This window comes from Phoca vitulina, unplaced genomic scaffold (assembly GCF_004348235.1).
Source record: "Phoca vitulina isolate PV1807 unplaced genomic scaffold, GSC_HSeal_1.0 scaffold18, whole genome shotgun sequence".
Classification (NCBI taxonomy): domain Eukaryota; kingdom Metazoa; phylum Chordata; class Mammalia; order Carnivora; family Phocidae; genus Phoca; species Phoca vitulina.
The window spans coordinates 7,107,387-7,121,875 of record NW_022589721.1 but is presented as its reverse complement, the minus strand read 5'-3'; the positions used below and the strand labels follow the sequence as shown (position 1 = coordinate 7,121,875).

Genomic DNA, 14,489 nt, shown 5'->3' with positions numbered 1-14,489 from the left:
GAGGTTCTGGAAAAAAGGACCTATGCAACCAAGGGGGCCACAACAGGAGCACTAGAAGGTTGGGAGCTGGACACAGGCCATCTTGGACGGAGCGCAGGCTCATGGGGGAGCAGGGCGAGTGTAGCGGCCTGGGCTGGCTCCAGAGCCAGGGAGGAAGCTGCCAGCCCTCCTCCCTCAGTCTTCCTCCTCCCGGGTGGCCATTCTCGTTCGTCAGCCCTCGTACAGCAGGGATGCCCAGCACTTGGCCAGGCCTGAGCGGGGCTGACATTCCAGCTCAGGACGTTTTCTCGAACCCAGGGCACCTCTCTTACAAAACACACTCTGGTGACGGTGGAGTAGCCTTTTCGCTTTGGAAGAAGGAAACTTTCCTCCAGATGGGCCCCCTCACAGCGGGGATTGATCTCGGAACCCTTTGAATCCAGCTCCTAACAGTCAGAATGTTAGGCGGCAGCACATTGTGTGGGAAGTCAGGACGTCTCGCTGCTGGCCTTCCCTCGCGCCCGCCCCGCGCATTGTCCTCTGATCTCACAGTGTGGTACTCTGAACCCACAGGCAGGCCCGTGCACAATTGTGCATTATTTTGTATGAGGTCATTCCTAAACCATAGAAAATCTTCCCTCTCCACTGCCTCCACCCTCTCCACAAACACCCTCCCCACAGTCTCCCAAGTAATGCGCAGTCCTGAGATGGGCAGGTAGAGTCCAGTCGCCCTTCCCAAGGGAAGCACGCGTTACGGAGGTGTAAGACCCCAGCGCGCAGCCGCCATCCCTTCTCAAGCTGTTAGCTTCGCCTTAACTTTGTTTTTTTACAGAAGACGTAACATTTCATTGCTTGGATTATTTCAGGCGCTCTGGAAGGTACATGTCCTGTGGTGAAAATCATGGTGTTAAGCCCCCAAATCCAGAGCAATATTTGACTCCTCTGCAGCAGAAAGAGGTCACAGTGAGGCACCTGAAGACCAAGCTGAAGGAATCTGAGCGCCGACTTCATGAAAGGTGAACCTGCACTCCTTTCACCCTGATTTAGGGCGGTTTCTTTTTCCATAAAGTGAAATACAAGTCCACACTCTAGAGAAATAGAAAAGAAGAAAAATGATTTCCTTGAATTTTTGCCAAATTCCCTAAACCGGTCTTTCAAAAGAGCCCTTTCGTATTCCTGCATGATTTGGTGTTTCAGGAGTTCAGGGGACCCTCTCAGGTTAGAGCGGGCCCCCTACTTTTTCTGGGTGTGTACGGCTTTGACATGAAGTGTTGGGTGTGTGCGTGGCTATTTTTAAATGGCAGGAACACTCACAGGAACAATCCCATACTTCCAGCAGAAAGGGTCACACACGGGGGCCCTATTAAGCCCTGTTTATCTCTCTCAGAGCGTGGATGGCCGTGTGTATTGTGATTCCTCCAAGCTATTTCTGTGCTGAAGGAAGAGGTTCATTATTCTTGGCTAAGTGTTAAAGTAAAAAAACAAAAACCAAAAAACAGCCCATGCTTGCAAGATCTTATCTAGGAGAGAAAAGACCTTTGACATCTTGGGGCAGGCCAGATTTTCTGCTTAATGATTTTCCCCTGGAACATTCTGGGATAGCTGGACAGAGCTCTGACCAGGGTAGCTGTGAACTCAGGGTGGAGGATAGCATGAGTCAGACCTTACTTTCTGGAAGTCTTTGTTTATGATTTGAGAATCTGCGGGAGGGTTTGAGCACTCATGGCAGGGAAGCATGGGAAGGCATTGAACTGGAGAACACTCAGATCTAAACTAAGAGAAGCAAAACTGACACCATCCCTTCATATATATCAGGATCCTCACTGCCTGGTCTTCATATCCACTGAGAATATGAGGACTTGTATTTACATCGACTATGAAGAAATATGTCAGGAAGAACTTTTCGACACAGATCTTGAGATAGGGTCCCGTGAAGGATCTAAAACAGTGGGATGGATTTTCTTCAGTGTAGGATGGATCCCACATCCTCTTACCTTGAGAAGAGACAGAATAATCAACTTTTCACACAGTCTTTGCAACATGCAGCATTTTCTAATTTTAAAAAATTTCAGATTATTACATGATCAGAACACTGCTGCAGGCCGTAACTTAACCCGTCTGCCTTCTGTCTGTGATGGGTAATTAAAAGGGAAACGAACTTTCCTTCCACAAAGTGTAGACATAGGAAAGGGTAGGCTATGGATGTACAAGCAGGCAAAGAAGCTCTAATGCGATCTCATAACAAAATTTCAAATATTAAGTACTGAATAGAGGATAATGCCTATACTTAGCGTGCTGCCTGACAGATAGTGAGCACTCAGAGAGGAAGAAAACCAACAGTCGCATTTTTGATTCTGAGTCTAGTTATTATCATTTTGCTATTTTACAATGAAGGGGGGCAGTTCCTGGCTAATACGTGTGAGGGAAAACTCAGAAGTGATTTAGCCTCTGCGTTTCAAGGGGAAGAGCACAGGCTCTCGGCCGGGCGGCCGCCGTGCCCTTAGCCGCGCGTCTTCTCGCCGCAGGGAGAGCGAGATCGTGGAGCTCAAGTCCCAGCTGGCCCGCATGAGGGAAGACTGGATTGAGGAAGAGTGCCACCGCGTGGAGGCCCAGCTGGCCCTGAAGGAAGCCAGGAAAGAGATCAAACAGCTCCGACAGGTCATCGAAACGATGCGGAGCAGCTTGGCGGATAAAGATAAAGGCATTCAGAAGTATTTTGTGGACATAAACATCCAAAACAAGAAGCTGGAGTCCCTGCTTCAGAGCATGGAGATGGCGCACAGCGGCTCTCTGAGGGATGAACTGTGCCTGGACTTCCCGTGCGATTCCCCGGAGAAAAGCTTACCCCCCAGCACCCCTTTCGGCAAGATGGCGGATGGGCTGTCTCTGGAGGCGCCGGGCATGGAGGAGGGGGCTGGCAGCGAGCTGCTGGTGGGGGATGGTATGGCCGACGGCACGGATCTGTTTGATGGCATGGTGACGGCCGCCGCCACCACCACCACCGAGGCCCCCGACCTGGAGCTTCTTCGATCAGCCCCTGGGGCCGGGGCCCAGGAAGAGGCCCGAGCGCTGGTGGAGCGGGCCGTGCAGACCGACGTGGTGCCCTACAGCCCTGCGGTCTCGGAGCTCATTCGGCACGTGCTCAAGCTCCAGGACCCCTGTCCCTCAGGCTCAGCCTCTCCTGATGAGTCCGGGGCTGACTCGACACAAAGCTTCCCCGAGGCCATCTCCGCATTCCTGGTTGATCTAACGCCAAGAAATCCCAACTCCGCCATCCTTTTGTCTCCCGGGGAGACCCCGTCCGCCGCGGTGGGAACGGAAGCCCCTGCAAACCGCCTCATGAGAGAGCTGGATTTTGCAGGCTCCACGGAGGAGAGACTGGACGGCGTCCGCCCGCTGCCCCGGGGGGCCGTCGGGAGGCAGTACTGGAGCAGCAGCTTCCTGGTGGATCTCCTGGCCGTGGCTGCCCCGGTGGTGCCCACGGTTCTGTGGGCATTCAGTACTCAGAGAGGGGCGACCGATCCCGTCTACAACATCGGAGCGCTGCTGCGGGGCTGCTGTGTGGTCGCCCTGCATTCGCTCCGCCGCAGCGCCTCCCACGGCAAAACCTGAAGCCAAGTTGTCCCGTGGGGCGTGCTGCCCGGCGGGGAGACAGCGGGTCGACCTGGGGCGGTCTCTAGTCTGTCGTTTTGCTCCTCGGTATTTGATTTGCACTATATTTAGTTGACACCTGTTCACTGTTTAAAACTGGAGGTATCTTCAAAGGCATGGAGACGTGGTTCAAGTTAAATGTCCCACCAGTGGTAGAGAAAGCATGCTCCTGACCCTGCCGTGTCGTCCGAGGTACCCGTGCTTATCCTAGTGGTTCAGGAAGAGAAAATGCAGAGTTTGCACTTTCAAGACAGCTTCTGTAAGGCTGGCATGTTAGCTCCTTGCTTTGCTTTGTGCCCTTTTAAAATGTGTAATTGTTACAGCATTCCAATGGTCTTGTGCACAGCAGGGGACTGTAACCAAAAATAAAACTGTATTCGTGTAATTGGTTTGAAGAAGTCTTGAATAGCTCCTTAGTGTCTTACTTGGGGTTGATAAGGTTTGAGTGTTTGCAGTTTTTTAATAAATGTAGCTCCAGAGTCGGAAAATGGCTTGTTTGTTCCTAAACCTGTTAATTGATGAAACTGTATGTGAGTTTACTATGTATTAACTTATTTTTTGCTTATTATATAGCGTTTTATTGGAAATTGTTTGTAACCACACACTTCAGCATGATGAAAATAAAGATTAGTGTTTCCATTTAAATAAATGTTTTATCCTCCTATAAAATAATTATCTGCTTAGTTTTACTCCTATATATGGTAAGAAAGACTAAATGGATAGATCCTTTCTTCTTTGTCAATAGGGGTCTATAAAAATGGAATTAAGAAATGAGAAAGGGGGGAAATTATTAAAGAAACGGGAAGGTTTCCTACTGTCTTTAAAAAAGCATTGCTTCTGAATAAAAGTAGCTTTGATTGTTTGCTCTGAAATTACCCATACACTTGTTTGTTCATATATTTATGTGCTAAGGATGTGTTGAGTATTTGCAAAAAAAGTTGGGTTGCATGTTAAGGTTACAGAGAGGGAGAACATACTAATACCGTGTGCTTCATCCCCTTGGAATAATAGGGTGAGGGTGGGTGGCTGGGAAGGACGAGATAATATTTGATTTATATTACCTTATTTATTCCTCACACCAAATTTGTGAGGTGGGTATTATTCTATTTTACAGATAAGGGAGCTAAACCCCAAAGAGATAAACCACTCACAATTCCATCCTTAGAAGCCAGGATTTCAAGTGTCTGCGAAGCAAATGTTTTTTCCACTGTAAAGGGAAAAAGAGACGAGACTATCCTAAGTTTGCATCCAGAAACTCTCCTTCTCTAGCACTTACCACCTTTAAACATATTGTATTTTTAGTTGATTTACTTGTCTTGATCATTGCCCATCTCTCCCACTAAAGTATTAGGTTTCTGAGGGTAGGGATCTGTGTCCTCTTTTGTTCACAGATGTATATCAAGAACTTAGAACGGTATGTGGCACATAGTAGGGGTTCTAAAAATAGCCTTTGAATGAATTAATTCATCCAACAAATACTGGGTGCTAGGCACTTTACCAGATCAGCCATCAATACTAAAGGAGGGAGACAAGGCTTCTGCCCTCAGGGAGCTTAGGTTCTGTCTGTAAAAGCCCCAGAACATGCCTACAAATGAAGAAGATCATTTTAGATGAAGGTAAGTACTTCCAAGCAAATAAAGTGTTTTGAACAAGAGTGACAGGGGTAAAGGTAAGGAACAAATCTCTGAAGAATAAATAACACTAGTACTAATGGATTAAAAAGAGCCAGGTATGTGAAGATACCGGGGTAAAATGTTGCAAAAAGAACAGATGCAAAGGCCCTGAGTCAGAAAAGGACGGGACATGTTACCAGGGCAACAAGGAGGCCAGGGTGGCTAGAGCGGAGTAAAGTGTGGGAGGCGGGCTACTGGAGAAGCCCACAAGAGACTAGTCCATATGGGGCCATGTAAACCACGCTAGGGTTGGTCTGAATTGATCCCTAGTGCCATGAGAAACGTGAATGGACTTTAAACAGGACAATGATACGATCTGCTTTTTTTTTACTTTTTACTTTTTTTTTTTTTTTAATTATGGCTGCCGTGTGTAGGATGTACCGTAAGCGGGAAGGAGTGGGTGCAGGGAGACCACTGTAATAGTCTGGATGAGTGATTATGACAACATGGAGGTGGAAGTGGACCTAGAGATTAAAGTTGAATAAAGATACAACTTGAAGACCAAACTGAGGTGATTTGTGGAGAGATTGGATGTGGGGAGGTGGTGCAGTAGAGTTAAAGGAAGAGAGAAATTAAGGATGACTCTCAGGTTTTTACTTGAGCACCTGGGTCAATGGTGGTGCCATTTACTGAGAATGGAAAGAGAAACACGTTTAGGAGAATAATTTTGAGATGTCAAGTGAATATCTACGTGGAAATGTCGAGTAATTGCATATATGAATGTGAAAACCACAGGCATTGTCAGGGCTAGAGTCATAAAATTGGGGTTCTTCAGCATTTATATACTATTTAAAACCACAAATTGGATGAAATCATCCAGAGAGTAGAAAGAAGGGAAGAAAGCCAAAGACGGACCTAGGGCACGTCCACATTCGGATAGAGATAGAGGATAGAGAACCAACAAAACAAGCTGGGAAGAGTCAGTCCAAAGGTAGAAGAACCAGGGAAAGGTGGTATTGTGAAAACCAAGAGAGGGCAGTGATTTAAGAGTGGAGTGGTCAACTGTGTGGAAATCCAAGAAGCTGAGTAACACAAGAACAGATACATGCCCACTGGCTTTGACGAAGTCTTAGCGACTGTCAAGATCCTTCCTTTGGAGAAGTGGAGATGGAAGCCAGTTGAAGTGGGTTAGAGAGTGAATGGAGGAGGAGAAGTAGAAATCAATGTGTACTGTTAATTTTTTTTAAGTTTTACTGAAAGGGAGCAGGGACGTGGGTGGTAATTATAAGGGAATATGAGTTACAAGTGTTTATTTTTCAATATGGAGAGGGGATAGAACGTGTCTGTGTGCTTTTGTAGTTGAGCAATGGAGAAAAAGAAATTACCAACCCAGGGAAGGAAGGATTCATGGAGGGAGGAAAGCGCTTGGGAAGATGAGAAGGGATGGGACGTCCGTCGGGTACGAGGATGTCGGTGTGGAGAGAGGTGGTTTGTCTCTGATAGGGCGTTTCTTCTCTTGGAGTACACAGGTGCCTCAGGCCACACATGGCCACTTAGCGCACTGTAGAGCAATTTGGCTGAAATGGAAGGGAAACTCTTTCTGGAGATGAATAATCGTAAATGTCCCAAAATAATGAGCCGCGCTGACTCAGGTCCCTTCCTGTAGTCCAGCCCCAGCCTCGACCAATACCTCGATGCCGTTATCTTCCTTACAGTCCCTCCTTGTGTCTGTTTTTGGTCGTTGCAAAATTAAAGCATTTTTACCTTAAGAAAAAATATAAGCTTGTTTTCGGGATCCCCTATTGCTCCAGAAATGAATATAACACACAAACTCGGAGCTGTTCTTCATCAATTCAAGATGGATAGAAAGATGGGCTCTGGTGAAGAAGAATTCTCCATGAACCACAAATATTTATGTTGATTATCAAATTAGAGGCAGCTGATCACAAACTGACTTGCTTTGTCATAATGATCTGTAACCTTCTTTCAGTAAACCAGAAGATGCAAACAAAATGACCTCATCTGAAACATGGGACACTGAGTGTCCTTTCCACACTGAAACAAACGTGTGCAAAGGTGAAGCAGGAGATCCTGGACCTGTTGTTCTGTTTTTCTTTTCCTCACCCTCAGCCTCCCCGCCCTTCCTCCTCCTTCTTCAGGGTTTCAGTATGTATAGTCCGTGGAAAATTACTGCTTTTATTCAGAGCAGCCTCTCACAAACGAGTCCCTTGGAACAAATAAAAGATGGAACATAGCTTGCCTTTCGGAAGCCCAAGGCGTTGGCTGGTTTTGTGGACAGGATGATCTGATCTCGTAGAAGCGCTCAAAGTTGCATTCAGTAATTTGTGTGCCTGTGATGTACAAATAGGCAGGAAAATGGAAAAAGAAGAACAATTCCACCCTATTGAATAAATTGCTGTCCCATCAAAGCAAATGTTAAATATTTCCTACAGTTATGTGTGCAAACATTCCAATTTATAAGAAAAGATTTTTTTCCCAAAGGGATATGCTGACCTTTCCAAGTTGAGCTGTTCAGAAAGGGGGAAAAAATGCATTGCACTCAGATGCCAAGCGATTCTGACATTTGTGGCAGGAGAAAAAGGAAGTCTGTGATTTACATCTATCATGGGCCCTGCCTAAGTAGTGCTTAGGTCTGATATGTTTTTCTCTTGAGGACTTTTCATTTTAAAAGGTTTAGGGGCAGTTTCCAATTTCCAATTTGGCTCAGTGAGCACTTCTACAAACTTGATCTATTCCCTGTCTTACCAGGCAAAGTGTGCACAATGAAGCAGTAACGTAGGAAATTAAAACTAATGGTTTTTAGCAATCAAATCTTGAAAGAATGTCAAACTCCCAGTTGTCCCAAACACACACAATTAGAAAGTCCACATAGAATAAGACAGGTGGATATCAGGTAAGATTTTTAAGCCATTGGAAGACATGCTCTGCTGCGACTACTGATTCTCGGGCAGTCACAATGGCTGTGATGGCTGATGGTTACAACCGTCATTCCAAACAATTTTTAAAATCTCAAAAAGATTGGAATGCTACTCATAAGGGTTTGTATTAAAAGATTGGAATACTTCGTGTGCCTGGGTGGCTCAGTTGGTTAAGCGTCTGCCTTCGGCTCAGGTCATGATCTCAGGGTGCTGGGATCGAGCCCAGCCTCGGGATCCTTGCTCAGCAGGGAGCCTGCTTCTCCCTCTGCCTGCCGCTCCCCCCTGCTTGTGCTCTCTCGCTGTCTCTGATAAATAAAATCTTAAAAAAAAAAAAAAAAAAAAAAGATGGGAATACTTCAGTACTGTTAAGTTTTGTAAAAGGTGTATCTCTTTTGAAAGATGTTTTCCACATAAAAATTCCTATACATAAGCCACATAAAAGTGAAGTTTGGGCACGGGGGCACCAGGCCCGGAGCCCTGCCATTCACCTCCCTCTCGTCCCCTGTAGTGGTCTCAGCATCACCTCTGAGAATAGCTAGGAAACCAGCTCACTAAATATCGGTGCTTTGAAAACTGCCAGTCACCTGCGGGGTGACTCCCAGTCCCCGGGACTAGTATTCTGGGCAGTGCTAAAGAGCTCGATCCTCTACTGTGCTAAACAGACAAATTGCTTCGTGGAGGTGTTTTCTAATCTTTCCTCACACAAGTGTGTTTGCCAGTGATCTGCTGGTTTAACTGTGAGGAGGATCTCGCTCCCGAGCTCGTATCAGCGCCTGGGACTCTGAGGATGCGCAAGGATGCTGGCTGGAGCACCCCGTCTGGCTCCTTGTGAATGTGCTGAAGGGCAGGCATCCTACCCCACTGCTCCTCGCTGCCCTAGAGTTCCTCCCCATGGTGATCTTATCTGACCTGCCGTCAGGGACAGTTTCACTCTCATTCCCTGAAGATGTTTGATCAAAGTGATTCTGAGTAACTTTGAAAAATTTTGCCAGACTGGAGTTGTAATGAACTGGAGTATGAAAACCATTAACAACAGCAATGTTTCTCCAATCTGATGGTGCAGTAAGGCCCTCCCTCCCCTTCCTGGCAATCCGATAGCTCACGGTGTTTGCAATGGTCTGCCAGCCTTACTTTCTACAGTAAACAATAGGTGCTGGCATTTTAAACTGACCTTTCATTCTTCTGAACCAGCACATTATTTCTGGCTCGTTGGTTATATAGAGAAAACGAACGATGAAAGCAGTCTTAATAATTTTCACATCTCCCACTGAAAGCAGTCCATGGAAAAAAGTCTTAAAAATGATGACCCATGTAATTATCTTACTCCACGAGGGTTCCTTCTAATCAAGACAGATTGGCAGTTATGAGGTTCAGATGTGCTGTGAAGCTTCAAAAAGAAATAAAAAGCACCTGTATTCTTGTGTACTTTAAACTTAAATGAAGTGAAATATATCTGTAGCCTTACATACATCTTACTTCATTTACCACTAAAAAAAGAAAAGTCAAAAAACTTTTTAAAAATTTATTTCATAAGCCAATATATCTAATGATGACATTTTTCTCCATAAAGTAGGTAAGCACTGGTTTTATTTAGGAATAATCGACAGGTTTGGAAACTGCCTTGATGTATAAATTAAGAATCGACTATTTTAACAAATGAAACTGATTTGGGGCAGAAGAAGTTAATATCTTATTAATGAGCCAAAATTGATATAACAGTAAGAAACCATAATGATTTACCTCAATATACCACCAACTTAAGAGTATGTCCTTTGAATTTCCTATGCCTGGAAATGATTTTTTCTGTGTCATTTATACTCTCAATCAGATCCTAAAGACACACATTCAGAAGATAACCGGACAAGGGCAGGGACACAGGTTGTGGCAGGAGGGTCTCTGGGTACAGCCGTGGTCTGCACATGCACAAAACCTGTGACCTTGGCCTCATTGGAACAATGATCCAATCAAGTGAGCTAATTGGCCTATTTTTGCAACTGTGTGAATATAAACCACATTTCATTTCGCCTTGATTATATCTGACCCAAGTAAACTGGGAATACAGTCATAATGGCATTGACGTTCAACTATGGTTGTTATTTATATAACAATAAAAAAGCAAACTAATTTCCTTATTTATTAAGTAAGTTCTTAGAAAACACAAATAGGTGTTACCTACTATAATTTGTAACATTTTCACTGAGCTAAGAACTAGATAGGAAATTCTAATGGTGAACTTTTGGCAGGGGGCAGTTTCTAGCCAAGAGGGCTTTGAAATCATAGTCCACATTGAATGCTGATTAACCACTAAGGTAACCTGCCCTCAAAGCTTGCTGTTTTCCTGTTAATCAAGCACACAACTGCCTTTCTAAGCCTTGGTTTCTTCATATGTGCAATGGGGTAAGGTCTACCTCACTGGATTGGGAAGAGTCATTGATACAGACTCTCAGATACTGCTGAACACATAATGCTTTCCCTCTCTTAATGAAATTTGCAGTTCACCATAAAGGTGTGTAAAGATTAATACGGCAAGATCAGCCAACCTCTCCCATTGTCCACAGGGAGGGGGCTGCCAAGAGTGCACAGCAAAATGTGGAATCCTAACAATTACCATGGGCTGTTTATGTATGTGCCACAGGCACTATGATGAACACTTAAGAGTCTCAGTCGATCCTTAAAACCATCATCTTCATTTAAATGATTCGCAAACTCAGGCAATTTAATACTGCACCATTTCTACAGCTCTGAGAACTCTGAGCTCTCAGAATTGATGCAATCAGATCAATATATAGGCAAAGCACCTGTATTAATATCCGTGGAAGTTCCCAGGAAGGAAGGCTGCAATTACCCTGGTTGGCCACACACTTCTAGCCTAAGTTTCTCTGCAAAAGCTCCTGCTTGGTGAATTAGCGGGTGTCAGTAGCAGGTATTCAGGGTAGAAATCCGGGGTGGGGGGGGGGGCGGGGGGTAGTGTGGAGGCGGCGCTAGGTATGTGCGCAAGAGGGGGTTCCTAGAATAGTGTCTGTTTCCAGCTCTGGAAGATCAAGGCTTTTGGTGAAAAGAAGCTATGACTCTCAAAACTTACCCTGGTTCCTTACTGGGCATGCCCAATGGCCACGACTAAGTGGCATGGAAAATAAAGTTGGGAAGCAAAGTAAAAAAACAGTTAAATACAAAAGGAGCCACAAGCTAATCCTATTAACCTTGGAACCCTGTTGGTTATATTAAAGTAGAGTAAATTATATTAAGATAAAAAGAGCTCCCTTTTGATATCAGGAGACAGTACCTCAAATTTTAAGAATCTATCTAAACAGTAAACACAAGTTTATTAAGTTATTCACTACTAAAGTAAGCTCTTCATGAAACCACCATCTTCCTCATCCCTCCAATTCATCTGAGGAGAAACTTCTTCCCATAAACAATCTGTAAGCCCTAGTGCACCCCTACTGCCCAAAGTGGCTTCAGCCAAAACTACTCACCACAGTAACTGTTGTTTGCTCACACACCTTATGAAAGATTTCTTTTGAACAAGGGGCTAAAGGCTGTGAAAATCGTTGCAGTAGGTTAGTTTAAAGCTGAACTATGTAGGATTAAACAAGACGTGTGTTAGCTGTATCGGGCCCAGTAATTACGTCATTAGTGACAAAACAGGCTTTTTGGAACACTGGCCGTGGTTAGATTTGCACTACACCGGCAGAGTAGAGAGTGCTGCTGGAAGCTCCATCCAGACGCCGGTTTCTGCAGCTATCACCATCTTCATCTAAAAGAATAGCTGCCATCCTGGCCGGAGGCGAGTACATGTCAAAACAGGAATTTAGATGCTGAATTTTAAATTCTAATTTCTAAAATGTTGACTCAATTAAATATGCTACTAAAAAGGAGCCAAAGTTGGGGCGCCTGGGTGGCTCAGTTGTTAAGCGTCTGCCTTCGGCTCAGTCATGATCCCAGGGGCCTGGGATGGAGTCCCACATCGGGCTCCCTGCATTGGGCTTCCTGCTCCGCGGGAAGCCTGCTTCTCCCTCTCCCACTCCCCTTGCTTGTGTCCCCTCTCTCGCTGTCTCTCTGTCAAATAAATAAATAAAATCTTAAAAAAAATAAATAAAAAGGAGCCAAAGTCAACTAGAAGATATCCTCAGCTACAGCTTAATAAGAGTGGAAACCATACATATATAGAGATACACAAAATACAAAGGTTCACATCCTGCACATCACTTGGTATCTCAATACATGAAATGCACAATTCAGATAATGGGTAGCACTTCACTAATTCTATCTATGCCTACCCATATTTCTTCTTTACTTTTACTAATAGGCTTCTAAGACTGGTAATTCTTAATTAAAACAAAAACAAACTATAAATTTCAAAGCTAAAAGTCAGTTTGTTACCATGAAGTGTTTATCATATATATTTAACTCACTTCACAACTTCTTTTGGGACCATATTACACCCAACTTAACACAGGAATTCAGTTTACATACCAAGAGAGGTTAAAAAAAAAATCCCAAAATTGCTCTTTATTCTTTTCATTAAAAAAATCTTTCTTTCTAATCATACAATTTCTAACCAGTCTTTACTTCTTTTTTTTTAAATTTTTTTAAAGGTTTTTTTTGTTTTGTTTTGTTTTTTTTGACAGAGAGAGAGACAGCGAGAAAGGGAACACAAGCAGGGGGAGTAGGAGAGGGAGAAACAGGCCTCCCGCCAAGCAGGGAGCCCCATGCGGGGGCTCGACCCCAGGACCCCGGGACCACAACCCGAGCCAAAGGCAGATGCCTAACGACTGAGCCACCCAGGCGCCCTTAATCAAACAAAAATAAAAAAGCCAACAAAAAAACAAAATCCCACATCATGAAAGTCATGACCAAAATAGACTTCAATACTTGTCAACTACTGGGGAAAAGCAGTAAAATTTATTGTACTAAAGGAGAGGTTATCCTTTATGAACCCCAAATTTAGAGAAATCATGTAGCATTCCCATAACTAAAAATAAATAAATACAAATAAGGGAAGAGAATACATTTATTACTAAAAATTTGAATCTAATTCTATTTAATTGGAAGTTTATTGGCAGAAGTTCTAATAAACATGATAACTGAAAATGTGGCTTGGGATTATAAAAAGCAGATTTTTACCAAAGTTAAATTTCAACTAGATTCTACAATCACATCTAGTCTAGGAGCTTAGGCTAAGGACTCAGGGTGATCTCACTGTACAGGCTGTGATTTTACTATGAAATATCATTTTAATTCAAACATATCAGCAGTAGTCAGCCTGCAGAGGATCTAGGACACTAAAAAACCCCACAGAATGTTAATTTTGGGCAACAACCTTTATGAAAGTAAAAATCTTTAAAAATTCTAAAGCCATAGAAAATCAGTCTGAATGTATTTTAATCATGGAGAAAAAATTAATAGGATTTAAACTATCAAACCTATTTTTTTCCTATGAACACAGTATGTATCTATTTCCTTGAAACTATTTTAGAGGCAGTCAACACCCCAAAATAAAAATATTATTCCTATCTCAGCTTAAAATTTAATAAATCAGTATTATCTTAGCCAACAACACAGTAAACTGCATTATGTCAGATATATAAAATTGATATAGAAATCATCTGAAAGCTTTGAAATATTAGAACCGAAGGCTTTCTGCATTTGTAAATTAATGGCTTTTGTGGCGGGACGGACTAAGGTACTTAAAACACTGTAACATCTTAAAATCTACAACAAAAGGAAAAAATTACTAATACTAGTTTTTAAAATTCACAAGTTAAAATAATGCAAAACAAATTTGTCATTTTTGCTGATTTTCAATGTTTATACATGCAGTATAAATTACAAATATGTGTACCATTACAATACCATCTAAAAGAAAACAACGATGTATAAAATCTTTATGATAAATAAAATTATTGCATTTAATGTCATTTTCTTGAAAACCAAAGTCATCAAATTCCTTAACGTCATATTAAACATAAACATTACCAGTTCAAACTAGAAGAAATGTAGGCCAATACCAGCTTCTGACAACAAAAATAAAGAGGTTAAAAGCCCTGCAGTTTGTCTGAGTTAGGTCAGATAATCATGGAAACAAAGGAGTATTTAAAATTATTTATTTTATCATTATGCACAATGAAGGAAAGCATTATAGAGAGCAGAGTTCTTTCCCACCATAAAATTGTTTACACCCATTTATTTAGCTAGAAACACTAGCTAGAAGAGGTACTCGTATATTCCATTTGTAATAATTTTTTACAGCAAACAACTGTCTTACACTTGGAGCATGTTAAAAAAAAATATTGCCTCGTAGGTC

At 43.1% G+C, this 14,489-nt stretch overlaps 1 protein-coding gene across 5 annotated transcripts in view; it reads left to right on the top strand.

Moving 5' to 3' along the window:
• SYBU (syntabulin) overlaps positions 1–4,502 on the top strand; it is a 112,949-nt gene extending 108,447 nt beyond the window's left edge. For all 5 annotated transcript variants that reach the window (XM_032415872.1, XM_032415874.1, XM_032415875.1 and 2 more), the window contains 2 exons: positions 846–995; positions 2,505–4,502. In XM_032415872.1, the coding sequence (XP_032271763.1) occupies positions 846–995; positions 2,505–3,591 (1,237 nt within the window). In that variant the 3' untranslated portion in view covers positions 3,592–4,502. The remainder of the gene's footprint in view (positions 1–845; positions 996–2,504) is intronic.
• The last annotated feature ends 9,987 nt before the right edge of the window (positions 4,503–14,489 follow it).